Below are 14,206 nucleotides of genomic sequence, written 5' to 3' on the forward strand. Positions count from 1 at the left end.
AGACCCATGTTAACACTAAATATTTTCAGACTGTAGGGCAGGCACTCACTTCACTCTCATGTCCTGATTTGGAAAGGGTAAAACCATAGTTTTCTAAAAAACATCTTCAGGCCCAGTACCCTCCTCTGCCTTGTCTGAAGCTGTATATTGACAGCTTCATCTCTTCCAGTTTTTGTGATCCCAGTTCCACTGTTTGCAGTATTTGCTGTTGTGCTACAAAGGGGCATCCAGACCCCAATGGTTGAACCTCACCTGGTACCTACTCATCTGCAGCAGCTGGGTATCTTCCTGGGGCAGTGATAATTCACGGAGCCCAAGGCTGTGGTGGTTAGTCAGTGTAGAGAAGGCTGATCAGAAATGTATACCTCCCTTGGGATAAGTTCTCCTCCTTCCACACTTTCTAATATTAGACTATTCACCTTCATACCCTGGGCTCCATGTCTGGATAACACACAGTTGCAGGCTCCTAATAGCGTGTGGTGTTGTATGTTTCCTTGGGAAGTTCCCCCGAGCATCTTCAGGCTCATTGCACAGGCTCCCTTGAGCATGCTGAAGGCAGCAAGAGGAAAATGACAGAAGAATCCCTGGCCACACTGTGCCGTTTTGGTCTCCAGAGCTCATTGCCAGCCTGTCCCATGGGTCCACACATTGAGATGGGAGCTGGGGGTGGTTCTGACAAGGGAGTGCAGACAACCCTGGGGAGAAACAGGAGACCTAGGGCTCAGGTTTTCAGTCCTTCTCTGGCTGTGTCGACATGGGCTTCAAATCATGAAAGACAGAGCTTATCCCTTGCCTTATACTTTCCCATTGAATAAGAGGCAAAACGGCCACATTGGGAGCAGGATGCCAGAGCAGAAGGGCGCACAACGGCTCGCTCTTCCTCCACTCCCCATCCGCAGGAGCACGTTTTAAATAGTCCTTGGATTAGAGCTATTGCCACCCGTTTTTCATAGGTGTTGGTCTTCCAGGTTTGGTCTTAAGAACTTGATACATCCTTCATGAGTTTGAGTTTTTTCTTTCTTTCGTGCTTTGCTTGTCTTTGAAATGAAGGCACAGGATGCTGCAGCTCATGGAGGAGTCTGAGAGCAGAAAGAGCAAAAGCACAATAATATGTGTCTGTTGTCTATGTGGTGTCTCTACGTATGCACCCTTTGACTCCGTCTGTCCCTTTTCCTCAGGGAACACTGAAGGAGCACTTCAAAAAGTGTGACAGTGGTTTTAACCACATCCTCGAATTCTTAAAGCAAAGCTTTTTGGCATTTGGAAAGGAAAAAATAGACAAATATGAGGTAAGAAATAAGTAAGAAAGTAAGAACAAGAAATCACTAAAACTAATCCTTGAACCTCTGGATGGCACAGTATTTGAACATTAATCCAAACTATGATATTGTGTGTTGTTAAAAGGGCTTTTAAAGATCTATTGGCCTCAGTCCAGTTCCTCTCTCCAACAGAGTTGGACATCTTCACTGTGACAGCTAGGACCTTTCTGTAATCTCAGCAGAGAAATCAACAAGTGGAGGAATGTGGAAACTGAGTGTACCTCCTATATACAGAGAGGGAGCACTGGGCCATCTCTGATCCTACCATTCCCCCAGTACCATTATACTGGAAATCTTCTCAGTCTCTAATGCGCTTCAGCCTTAGTTGTAAGGAATATTTATCCCTGTGGTGGAGAGTGGACACATGGATGGCAAGGTGAAAGGTCCAGATCCCCAAAGGATATAGTCTCTCAGGCAGAGGGTTGTCCAAGAACAACCTCACAGAGTACCTTTTTCTCACCTTTACAGTAGCCTAAACAATTTGTCTAGGGTCTCACAACACCCTTGAGTCTGCCTCTTTGGCAATGAGATTGGTACCTGGGGTACCCTCTTTTGCGTGCAGATCGAATTTGCTGCTGTTACCTGTGCCACACATGTCCCCTGAAGCACTGGGCTCCCAGGTCAGCAGGCTTTTTGTCAGTGCTGAATTTAATTTATTCTGAAATGTGGAAAAAAGTAATGGGACAGAAAAAATTAGGAGCGATTCTGATATTGTTCAGAGCCTGTCACTGGACATTATGTCACATTAGTGCTGGGGCAAGCAGCAGCTCGGTGGTGGAGTGCTGTGCCAGAACTGTCTGTCTCTTGCTTTGTCTGTTTTGGACAGGGCTGGGATTTCCTGTTCCTTTGGGCTGCAGCCGAAAACTGCTCTGATTTCAATTGCTAATGAAATGTGGTTTCTGTGCAGCGGCCCATCTCCCCCTAGAAATGCTCACTCTGCCTCTCAGGCATAGCACAGTCTCAGCACTAGGGTTTCTCAGCAGGTAATGGGTGGCTGAGAGATGCCCAGGTGACTTCTTGGTGCTCAACCACAACTGTGTGCCCAAGGGTCTGGCCCTGGGATATGTCTAGTGGGGGTGTTCCAGGGAGGATGGATCTGGCTTTGTAGTCCAAGCTGTCCCCAAGTGATGTGTTGGTTAGCTAAGCCAAGTGTCACTGCTGCTCTGGAGTGTGTGACCTCTGGCTCAGCTAACTGGTCCCATTGCTTTTGGTTGGATGTCTCCACGCTTATCATTGATGTTTATGTCATCCACATACAGCTTGGAGGTACTTTATATGCTAGATCAGGCATTTTAAAGGGATACTTAAACAAATGGGACAGCCATCTGCATGGACTCTATAGCCACTGTCTATGCTGGTCAGAGTCCTACAGGCATAGTCTGGTCCTTGCTTGGTACAGGGAAGTTAATCTGGGCACCTTTGCTCTGGAACAGGCCCTCGTCAAGGCTGTCAACACCATCGTTATTACAGAATATGTGCAGGCCCTCCTGACCACTTCCAGGAAAGCATCCTCTGTGCAGAGAAGGAGGATTGCCAGCAAGATGGAAGAAGATCACAGGATGCTGCAAACTGTCTTTGAAGAGTGTTTAGTAAGTCTTTGGTATGGTTACAGTTTTGCTCTCCATCATCGAGAACAGTACCAGCAGAGGAACAGGCTCTGAAAGCAACAGAAAAGCTTAAGAGGTCTTACCACGGTGGTATCCAGCTTCATAGAAATGACCATCAGATGTGCTGACAGCCTTCTGATCTGCCAGAAGCTGTTAGTTTTTAGTTTTGAAATGTGTGACCAGAGGAGGCAAGTTTCGCACTCCTGCCACTGAAATAAGAATGAGGCGTGTGCCTCTGAGCTGGTGAGACAGCTCCGAAGCTGTCAGCTCCCCTAGGCAAGCCTTTGGTACATGGCGTAGGGTGCAGGTGAGGGACAGCTGTGTTCTCCAGTGCTTTCCCTTAAGCTTCTGGAGCGATGGACCAGATCAGCTGTTCCACATCTTCACCTCTGCAGTGCATTGCCCTGTACGGCTGCTTTTCCCTGAACATGGGGTATGTGTGTTACCCCTCCATCTGGTCTCTTCCCTCCCCGCAGGCCCTTCCCAGTCCCTTGGAGCTGGGCTGACGGCTGCGTGAGCCATTTCCCTGTGCTGCAGCATTCCCTCACAGGCGGAAACATGTTGATGCTGTTGTGGTTGGTGATGGTTGCAGGGAGGAGTGACTCTTCCTGCAGGGGTGGACACCTCACCCCATTAGGAGGTAAGGATACATTGCAGAAGGGATAGATTAGGTGTAAAAGCAGAGCCACACCTTCGAAGAAAACTTGTGGAAAAATGCTAGGTCTGGTTTGCAGAAGCAACACCAGAAGCTTAAAAAAGCCTCTCTGTTTAATTTATAATCCCATGTAATTGGCACTGCTGCACAGGGCATCTGCAGATGCCACCAGGCTGTCACATGGGTCCCTTGATTACCCAAGGGAAGGACTTCAATGCCAGCAGCATCCCCTCCTGCAGCTGCTGCAGCCAGAGAATCACTGCTGTGCAATGTCCCCTGGCACAGCTCTTTTGCAAACGCGGGCTGAGAGTGCTCGGGCATAGCACTTTGTAAGAGGTTGGACTGAGCAGCACGTTAATGGTTGCAAAGTCAGTTGGGTAACAGAACTCAGATATCACCTCAGCTTTACTGGTTTTAATAATTTCACAAGTTCTGAGTCATTCTTATGACTTGTGAATTTAAGTGCTAGGGACTGGAAATATATGTTCTCCCACAGGAGTCCCCCTGCAAGTCATTTGTCAGCAATTCTTACTTTGTCCAAAAAATAAAATAAAATCAAAACGGCCTTCTTTAGGCTTCTCTAAAAAGCTCTCAGACCCATTACAAGTAATGCATTAGTTTCATGGTGGAAAGCTGGAAGCTTCGGGTGCTTTTAGTTGAAGACGCACCTCTCCTGGAGTGATCAGTCACAGATGAGTCAATGCTTGGAGCAATTGAGCCATTGGGAATAGCAGGAGGATCCTCTAATCTTAACTCTTAAGTTTACCAGTAATGCTGTGCTCAGCAGCAGCTTTGGTTGTAATGTGCAAGCTAGTTTTATAGTGTAAAGGAGATACAGGAAATCTAATTATCTACTAAAGCCCTACGTTCAGCTCCGGTGAAAAAAGTCTGCATCTAGTTAGCACTGTTTCCCTTGCATCCCCAGTCTGTTCACTTTCTTACTTGGTGTGGGAGCACCGAAAACCCCAGGGAGGAAATGCATAAGCAATTTGCAGGGGACAGCCTGATCCTCAGTCAAATGAGGTACATGGTTATGCATGCAAAATATGTACTCTGCTGCAACTGAATTTATCGTGCAGTTGCTGCACAGGCTGCACCTGCTCTCTGCCCTCTCCTCAGGCTCTTCCTTCCCCTCCATCCTCAAAAAACGTTAGGAAATACCTTGCTTCTCCCCCAAAAGCAGTACATGTAAAAGGCACTTGGGCACTGCTGACAACCACCTCTTCTTTGGCCTTTTAGATTGCAGGCTGTTTACCTCTGACCTTGCCTGTCTATATAGCACTTAACTAAGTCTGACACCTTTGAATTAATTAGCATTTTGTAATAGTGAGCTTGCCCAGTGTGCAGCTGTACCGTATAGGTGACTTAGGAGCTGAGTACAGCTCGTGCACTGTGCAGAGCTAGACGTGCTGTGTGACTGCAGTGCAGAGGAAGGGAGAGAAGGCTGTCTTCAAATATTACTATTATTTTTAATTTATGTTCAATGCGGAGGTGAGCTGCACCGAGAATGCAGCCTGCTGTTTCTAATGCCCCGTGGAGATCAGAGGAACCTGGGTTTCTCCTGCCCCGGTTTGGCAGCCTGTTCTCCAGGTTTGCTTTGTCACCGAGTCTCTGTTGACGTGATGGCATCAATAATTCAGGGAAGCAGTTTCATCGCATTACTGCACCAATGAAAAATGTGAGCAAGACCTGAAGCTGTCTCCTGGCAGTTCATCCGCATTCTGCTTCCTCCGGCTTTGCTAAAAATGCTGTGTGTTTCTTGATGTGGTTTTCTTCTTCTGTGTGCTCCAGTTTTGAGGGAGCCGACCATATGCAGCATCTACCAGCCATGTCATATCCTTTACAGTGTCCAGCCCTGCTTCCCATTTTTTCTGTTTTTCTGCTACAGGATCTGTGTCCCCTCGCCCTCTCCTCAGGGTCGCTTTTCTGTCCCTGGGCTTGCTCCAGGGCAGCAGAAATATCATCATGTCTGACCAACAGAGCTTGTTTTCACACAGCTACAGGGCTGTGCTTACCTTTGGAAGCAAACCACTTGCCAAAGGCTTCTGACAGCCTTCAGAGCACAGCACATGTGGGGAAAAATGAGGTGCATTTTCCCACTTTGCCAAAGGCAATGCAGGAGGGGAGTCTGCACGCTGCTGAAGGTAGTCACCCAGCCGCCCTGGAAGCAGCCTGTGGCTACACCCGTTTATTTTCTCCTACCTTGGGGGGAAAACAGGCTTCTATACATGCACAGGCAGTCCTGCAAAGCTCCTGACCCACGCAGTGAGATCCCCAGTCTGATATGAGTCCAGCTCTTTATGCTGTGTGCCGTTACCCTTGCCCTGAACACACTTTGCTTCTCTCCCCAGGGTCCAGCAGCTGGTCCCCTCAAGGATCCTATAAAGCCAATTTTAGAACTTATTCAAACTTCTGATGTTGAGGGGATGAAAATAGCCCTTCTGCCCATTCTCAAAGAATTTCCTGATTTAAGGTAGGGTCTTCTTGATTTAACTTCTGTTGTTTTTCAAATGATTACTTGCCACCAGGAGACCTACAGCAACATTAGTCCTGTGGTACTTTTTGCAGTGTGCTGGGTCAGGTACAATGTTTCCCTTTGAATACACTCTGTGCTGCCTATTTGCAGATGTTGATTAATATGGTTTATAACTTCACCAGATGGTAACCAGTGGAGTTGAGGTGTCCATCCGTAAAGGTAAAGGATGGATGAAATGGCTGTCAACAAAGCAGGAATGCTGTGGAAAAATACCACCTGAGTGGACAATTTACAGGCATGTGTGCCAAATGTAGGTTTCAAGAACATCCTTAACTCAGGCATTTCATAACTTGCAAGCACTTGGCTTTTGGATTTAACACTTCATCAATCCTTTTGTGGGTATAACTATTTCCACAAAATTCTAGTGTTTTCAGCAAGAATATACACTTCCATTTCTCACAAGAAGCTGTTAACAGAAATGAAACCCAACTTCTATTAGGAAGGTGAGATCTTAGCTAACTGCATGTGTTCCAAAGTCTGTGGTTTGTTACATCTATCTTTTGTTCTGATGTCTTGTGCTAGTGACTGTATTTTTCCAAGTTAACACGATTACAGTGTAGAGTGCTCTGTCACAGGATGCTGTGAAGGCCAAAAGTGTGAATAGCTTGAAAAGGGGAGCAGACAATGTGTGGTAGATAATTATTTCAGTGCCTATTCAACATGACAGTCATGCTATAACCCCCAGCGAAGGAAGTCCTAAACTGCAGACTGCCAGAAGCAAAAAGCCAAGACAGACATATACTTTGCCTGGTTTCTATATTATTTCCCTAAGCACTTACTACTATTGAAGATTCTATTGAGCTAAAAAGCTGCTTATCTGATACAGCGTAACAATTCTTATTCTTTTACTATATATATACACACACATACATAAATAGTAATATACATATAATACCCACTATATATTTATATAGAAATGTATAGTATAGGAAGCGGGCACAGGAAGTACTCAGAAGAATATTATTTTGATCCAGGTCTCAGAGGAGGTCACCCTGGTGTGAGTAGATGCACTGTTCCTGATTTCAGCAGATTCCCCTATGTTTAAAACTGTTTGGCTTGGATACATTTGCCCTTTTTGTTAATCAGACTAATACGGTGTGGGCCTGCTCAGTGAAGCAATGCTATGTAGAAGAAAAATCCTGTAGCTTTCCAGATGAACAGTAAATGGCTCCACTGAGGGGAGAAAAGATACCAAAAAAGCTTCCAAATGGTCAGATAAGGAGTTACCCAAAACTTACTGTGGCAGATACAGATTTTTTTCCTAGGAAAAACCTGAGGTGAAGTTTTCCACAATTTCACAGGGATGCTGTGTGCGCTGGGCTCGGGATCCATGAGCTCAGTCATATTGCACACAGCCCTTGTCATACAGCCACCTCCTTGTTAGGTGGCCAGAGAGTGTCAAAAAACAGCTCAGCAGCTTCCAATCTTCGGTCTGGTCCAGCAAAACTGAGTGCTAGGAAGCCAGCTTTTTTTTATTGGCTCTTTCACTGACCTGCCCTCTTATTCTTTTGGAAAGGAAGGAACATCTGAGTGCAGTGCTGGACATCAGAGGCTCACTGAGCCGAGAAGACAGAGCTGCTCTCTTGAAGGCATTTCATGATAATTCCAGGGAATCAGAAACAGAAGCAAACTTGCTTTTTGCAGATATAGAAGTAAAACCTAGAAAATATGGACTCTGTGGCTGCCTCTGCTGTTAGCAAAGGTAGGTGTGTGTCTGTTGAGCATGCTTGTGTGTAACACGTGTACAGGCACAGGCATTCCTGCTTACAGGGAGGTGGAACGACTATGGCTGTAGTCACCTTCCTGAGGTCCTCGTTGCTGCATATGCAGATTCTACTTCACTCTCTCTGCCTGCAAATTTCCACCTCATGAAGCATCATGTTGTAGGCAGTGCAGGGTGCCGAATGCTCAGGTGCATGATTCAGGTTACAACAGGGATAAAGGAGGAGATGGAGCTCTTCCTCCCCGCCCTTCTCTCCCATCCGTGTGTCCCTGCAGCAAGGGCTCTCCGCAGCATCCCCTCCCTCCCAGCTCTTACCATGTGTGCTCGGGCAGGGTCTCCCAGGCAAGGGCTGCTGCCTCCTGGCAGGGCATGCTGCGGGATTTTCTCCTCAGTGGTCCTCCTGCTTCCCTGGTGCCGAGGGGAGGGATGTGTGAGCCCCGCCGCTGCCCCCTCCATGAGAGCTGTATTGATTAACCCGGGCTTGGTCCCGTTCGGGTGACTGTGCCCTGCTGGGAGCACCAGAGGTGAGCGTGCCCCCTCCGTGCTGGCAGCAGCAGCCGGTGGCAGAAGGGAGGAGGGATAGAAGTCAGGGGGATGACTGTCACTGTCAGGTCTTAAATCCCCTGCTGTGAATTGACAGGGCTCATCCGGAGCACTTGCAATCCCCTTTCAGTTTCCCAAGGGATTCCTTTGCAGTCACCAATCAGGCATTTATTTTTTTTTTTGTGGGGGTGGGTAAGCTGCAGCAGATCTTGAAACTAAGTAGGTCCTCATGGTTTAAAAGTACTCAGTGGAGAACATGCAGCTGTTTGCTTCACCTTAAATAATCTGCAACTTCTTTTTCGTCCATATTTGTCCAGCTCCAGCTGGGAACCAGAGAATTTTGTTTTATCTTTGCCAAGCCAGAGCCCTCGGCTATCAGAAACAGTCCCCCTCAGTTAATATTTGCAGATTGTCACCAGTCACCTGCTGTTGGATAAGCTGATAGACGGAGTATCTCAGGTTGGGAAGCACAGTCCCTCTCTGCCGCCTCCTTTGCTCTCCGGTGTCACCGTGTATTTATAGCTCCTGCGTTAGCAGATCCGGGATGAGTTATGCAGGGTTCTGACCTGGGGCCTCAAGGCATAAGCAGACAGTGGGCTACCCTGGTAGCAGGGAGGGAAAGCAATTAGAGAAACAATTAATAAGCACACAAGTTTTCCCTTCCTAATGAAAACTAATTCTGATATAATGAACTGGCTATCAGCCACACACTTTTATACCCTCTTTTAAAGGAATTACCCATGGGATCACCTTTGCTTTAGGAGAGATATTCAGGAACATGTTTTTTAAAACACCATAAGTCACTTAATCTCCTGTTTGCTGAAATCCCCTGGGTAAATAGGCTCCCAAACCCCAGAAGACCTGGCTGAGTCTGCAGGGCGGTGGAAGCACATGTGTAGCACAGGTTGGTAGCCTCACCCAAGCTCAGGGCTAGCAGTAATGGTGAAATAAATTATGGGATGTGCTGAAAGGAAGGTCACCTTCCTCCTTCCATCCCAGCCCTGGATTTTGCTGCCATGCTTTGGGGTGTGACCTGCAGGTACGCTGGGAATCGGCTGCTTTCTCCCAGCGAGAAACACAACATTGCACATACTTGTCCCTTCTGTGTGTGGAAGTGTGAGGACTTTGGAAAAGAGTTATCTTTGGTTGTTTGGCATTAGCATGAAATGACCTCTGGGAAAAGGATTGAGCAGGTTTGGCTGGAGTAGGCAGGAAGCAGCAGGGATGCTGCCCACAGCTGTGAGCCCATGGATTGCTTTAGCCAGAGTAGCCCAGGAACCAGAGATTTTCAGCAGGTAAATGTTGATACAGCTTTGTGCAAGAGCCTGGGTGTAGGAACGGTGTTTTTGCTCTTTGGCTGTTGCACATGTTCTGATGAGTGCTGTTTAATTACCCAGCTTTTTTCTTGCTTTCCCCTCAGGCCTGCTGTGAGAAACGTGAGGCCTTGCTCCCACATGGCAGCATCTGCAATCACAGATCCCTGAAAGCTTCAGGGACCCTTGCAGCTGGATCAGCGGAGAAGCCTGGCACTTATGGAAGACACAATTCCTGTACTTTTGCAGGAAAACCATATGGCCCAAATCCTAATCTTCTATGCATAGTCCAAGCAGAAGATGAATGTGAGGGATATGGCAGAAAGACATTCCTTCAAAATTTCCTAGATATTGCCACTCAGCTGAGTCCCAGTGATTATTCCCAGGACGTGACATGGTGGTATGGGGAGGAGGAGGAGGAAGGTTCCTCCTCGCCAAATTCCTCTCTGTTTCCATCCCTTGTTTCATGCAATCTTACACAAAGCGTGACTGCTGTACCACACAGTGTCCTAGCAGATGACATGACATCACAACCTCCCCCAGGGACCCAGGACCCTCCGTTAGGGAATCCTGCCTAGCCTGTGGTGCTGGTGGTGCGTGCAGCTTTGGGCACCTGGATCCACCCCCCTGAAGCCTGACCAGCTCCAGGAGGGGTACAGGCAGAGCTGCTTTTTTTCCTCGCTCCCCACACACGAAGGCTGTGACCTGCTTTGGGGGCAGCCTGCTGTGGTGCTGGCTGTGGGGTGGGGGGCTCTTCCCATATGAGTTTTACAGCTGGCTCTGGAGCAGAATCTTGCATTCATTTTTGTACCTCAGTTACTGGAAATTTCCTCTTGGAGACGGAGGGGAAAGCCTCATGGGAAGCAGGCAGTGAAAGGAGCTGTTTGTCCCAGCCTCTGGGCAAGTTCTGTGCTGTTTTCAGATGTAAATAGGTAGTTCCGCAGGGAAAACACTGACTTTTCTTCCCAGTTATCTATGGACTGGTCACGACCTCCAGCTGGATTTAGTTCAAGGCCCTCCTTTGCTATTGTGTTAAGATAGGCCATTACAGCTCCTCTCTGGCTGTGTAAACAAGCGAAAAAGCTCTGCCACCTCAGACATACCAGTGCTTTTCGGAGCAGCCATTCCCCCTCAGATCTGCTTCCCTAACAAAAAAGGGGCAAATCTGTGCAGCACAGGCTCGGGTGGGTGCTGCTGTACTCTGCAGTGCTGTGCCATCCCCCCAGGGACATGGGGGTCCTGGCCCAGGGGACTTGTCTACCCAGAGCCCTTCATGCAGGCAGGGTCCTGTGAGGTTGACAGGAGTTGGGGCAGGTTTATAATTGTCATGAGCTTTGTTCCGGACATAGCGCTGAGAGCATGGCGAGTGGCAGAGAAGAGGAAAGCAGCAGGCTGCTCCGTGGCCAGGGAGAGTCCTCTGTGAGCTTTTGGGGCACCAGCAGAGCTCAGCATCATTACACTCCCTCCCTCATATCATTAAAGGGCAGTGAGAGCAGCCCGTGGCCCGCCTGCCCTTCCTGACTGCGTGTCTGCTTCAAAAGCCCAGCTCCTGCATCTCTTGCATTTTATAGCTGTTCATTGCAGCTTTGGTGAGACCTTTCCCAGGATGTGGGGACGTTGTGGGAGCTGGGGGAGCTGTAGCTTGGACAGGTAGGTGTGGGTCAGGCTGTGGGGCTGGATGGACACCTGCCCTCTGAAGGGTTTCAGCCCTGCTGGGCACACTGGGCCCATCACCCTCCCCTCCTGCCTAATTGCACATTATTTTCAAGGGCGGGAAGGGATGACGGACCCGACTGTGACAGCAGGGTCAGGTCAGCCTCTGCCGATGGGTATTTCAAGCAATGAGCCTTCCAGAGAAAATAAATAAACCCCCCTCTGACATTTCGATCACGGTCAGGCTAAAAATAATCCCACAGCATGCGGATGGCTCCTGCCATGTACATGTCGATGCCTATGTACGTCTGCCGTTTGACATTCGCAGTAAGCTGAGGGTATGTCCTGCTTGCAGGCAGTGGCTGGGAGCCATGGGGGAGGCTGGGCTTGCTGCTACTGACCCTTTGGATGAGATGGCTGAGGACAAGCCACGCGCCATCACGGCTGTGCCTGTCTCTGCAGCGTGGGCAGGGGCTGGGCAGCATCTTCTGCTCTCTGCTTGTGCAGAGGAGCACCGCTTCCAATGAGGTTTCGTAGCGGTGAGTTTCTGCACCCTACGTGTAGCATCCAGTCTTGGAGAGGGCAAATAAAGACTTGAATCTGTCCATGAGGTTTAGTTGCTGGCAGCACACCTGAGGTTTTCCAGAGCGGAGGGCTCAGGGATGTTGGCTGAGGTGGGCATGGGGGGGTCATGGGGAGAGGCCACCTGGTGTGGAGACAGATGGTGTGAGCGGGTTGTCCTCAGCCACCTACGAGTCTCCTGGGGAGAGCAGATGTTGTGTGGGGAGGCTCCTGGTGCCTCCCCAGGAAGGGAGGCAGCAGAGAGGGGATGCTGGGTCACTCCAGGGACTATCTGGGGTGATCAAGGAAGGGAGGGAGGCTGTGGGGAAGGGGGATCAGGCATTTCCCTTATCTGGGGGAATTGTAACCCACTCTGCTGTGTGCCCTGACCTTCCTGAATGACCCAGCCTCCTCCTCTCGAGCCTTCACGCTAGGCTGGGGTTAAAGCGCTTGTGTGGGATTTGTGTTGCTCTCTGTGGAGGGCTGGGAAGCAGGGTCACGCTCAGAATCCTTCTGCAGGATTATCTTGTGGCCTCAGGATGTGGGCAGGGGCAGTACTGCCATTTCCATCAGCCTGCGAGGGCCACCACAGAACCGTGCTGAGCATCTCCCACTTGCCTTCATGTCCAGTGGTACCATTGCCACGTGCAGGCCAGGACTGCTTGGAGCTCAGCACCTAGAGGGTCCCGGCACAAAGACCCTTTCCCACTCCCTCTGCTCACTGGGATCCCCTTGGTGCCAGGGTCATGCCACTGCCATGCTCACCCACAACCCAGACGTGCCAGCCCCGGGGACATGGGCAGCGAGAAGTGACATGCTGCTCCTGGTGGTTTGATGCCCTGGCTTTTTTGGAAGCTGCTCTCTGTCCATGATCTCTCTGGCTCTGCACCAGGCCGACGGTTTGTGTGGTGAGCGATGATTTGTCACCCATGTCCCCCACACTGCTCGGGGCTGGGGTTTGGCTGGTCTTTTTGAGGTGGTGTGTGTGGCACAGCCTCGCCAGCCATCCCTGTCATTTGAGCTCTCATCTCCCAGGGTCACCTTCAGTCACCTTCAGTGCTCAGTGCTGAAGACAGTGGAAAACAGATGCTCCTTAATTATGCTGCAGGGTCTGAGGAAAGACCTGACATTTGCTGAGGTGCCAGCTGTGCTTCCCCGGTTGATTTGGTGGCTTTGCCAAGGATGTGTGACAGTGAAGGGAGGGCTCAGTGATGGAAAAACAGGTATTGCTGAGGGTTTTGGACATGCTGAGCTGTGTTGGATAGCAAATGTGCACGAGGAGAATCAATCCCTAAAACTGTGAGACCTTAGAGAAGGCAAGCCACTAGTGGATTGCAAAATTATACAGTAAATTGTGTTTTATTCCCTTTCTTCTCCTCTCACAAGAGGAGCCTGTCAATGCTGGGAAACTAGTACACTGGTCCCTGTATTAACTGGAATAACTTGCACCCGCTTTTGAGGCTCTCCAGGCTCAGGCTCTACCAGCTCCCAGCTGGGAGCGATGCTCGACCCACGGGTGGGATGGGTGCACGTGCAGGGTCGGTGGCACCACAAAAGCCATGGCAGGTAATTTCCCTGCAGGGAAACACCGCAGCACATGGCTGAAGGCTTCATTTTAAGGCTGAAATGTCAGCCTTTACCCCAGCACCCCCCCGCTTCGTGCGGGATGGAGGCACCACCAGCATGTGCTGAAGCCTCTTGCTCTGGCCGGAGGGCTGGGCTCGGTCCCCCCAGTGTCCCCCTGCCGGCACCCCGGGCTGGGAAGGGTACACACCTGGTGCCATCTAGTGGCACTGGGACACAGAAAAGGCCCTGGCTCTTTTATCTTTCTTGTTTGTATTATTATTATGGGGTATTACAGGGGTATACGCCTGCGTGGCATATCACTTGTGTGGGCTGTAAGTGGCCCCTTACTGGGGTGCTGGGGATTCTGGTGTAAAGTAGGATGCACAGAGCGTGTAGATATTTCTGCCAGCCAAGTAACAGGCAGTTTTGTGGGAAGATGGCGAAATAAAGTGATGAGCAGAATTGTCAGGTTGTGTCCTGCACTTTATAAAAACAGCCGGAGCACGCGAGTGCACGCAGAGGCTGAGAGCCAGGACCCGAGGAACTGTTTTCTTCCCTCTCCACAGCAGCTGGAGTTCCTGCTGCAGTGAAGGGCTTTAGGGTAAGGTTGGCTTAATCTGACCTAAGGCCATATTGGCACCAGAAGACAGGTTTCTGCCCTCACCTCTGGATGCCTGTCCACCACCTGCATCGTGTTGGAGGTCAGCTCCACTTCTGCGATAGCAAATGA

General features: G+C 49.5%; 1 protein-coding gene and 1 long non-coding RNA gene across 11 annotated transcripts in view; one reads left to right on the forward strand and one right to left on the reverse strand.

Annotated features, from left to right (window-relative positions):
* The window catches only part of LOC119150695 (exocyst complex component 3-like protein 2), a 55,139-nt gene extending 41,201 nt beyond the window's left edge, over nucleotides 1-13,938 (forward strand). For 9 of the 10 annotated variants that reach the window (XM_037393351.1, XM_037393349.1, XM_037393347.1 and 6 more), the window contains 5 exons: nucleotides 1,179-1,289; nucleotides 2,753-2,908; nucleotides 5,933-6,054; nucleotides 7,634-7,819; nucleotides 9,804-13,938. In XM_037393351.1, the coding sequence (XP_037249248.1) occupies nucleotides 1,179-1,289; nucleotides 2,753-2,908; nucleotides 5,933-6,054; nucleotides 7,634-7,814 (570 nt within the window). In that variant the 3' untranslated portion in view covers nucleotides 7,815-7,819; nucleotides 9,804-13,938. The other variant, XM_037393357.1, reaches the window with a different exon arrangement.
* On the reverse strand, nucleotides 3-8,371 carry LOC119150697. Its single transcript, XR_005105184.1, has 3 exons — nucleotides 8,156-8,371; nucleotides 1,769-1,774; nucleotides 3-1,079 (listed from the first exon to the last, which is right to left on the reverse strand). It is a non-coding gene; the product is annotated as an uncharacterized LOC119150697 (long non-coding RNA).
* Nucleotides 13,939-14,206: the final 268 nt, after the last annotated feature.

Source organism: Falco rusticolus, chromosome 7 (assembly GCF_015220075.1).
Source record: "Falco rusticolus isolate bFalRus1 chromosome 7, bFalRus1.pri, whole genome shotgun sequence".
NCBI lineage: Eukaryota > Metazoa > Chordata > Aves > Falconiformes > Falconidae > Falco > Falco rusticolus.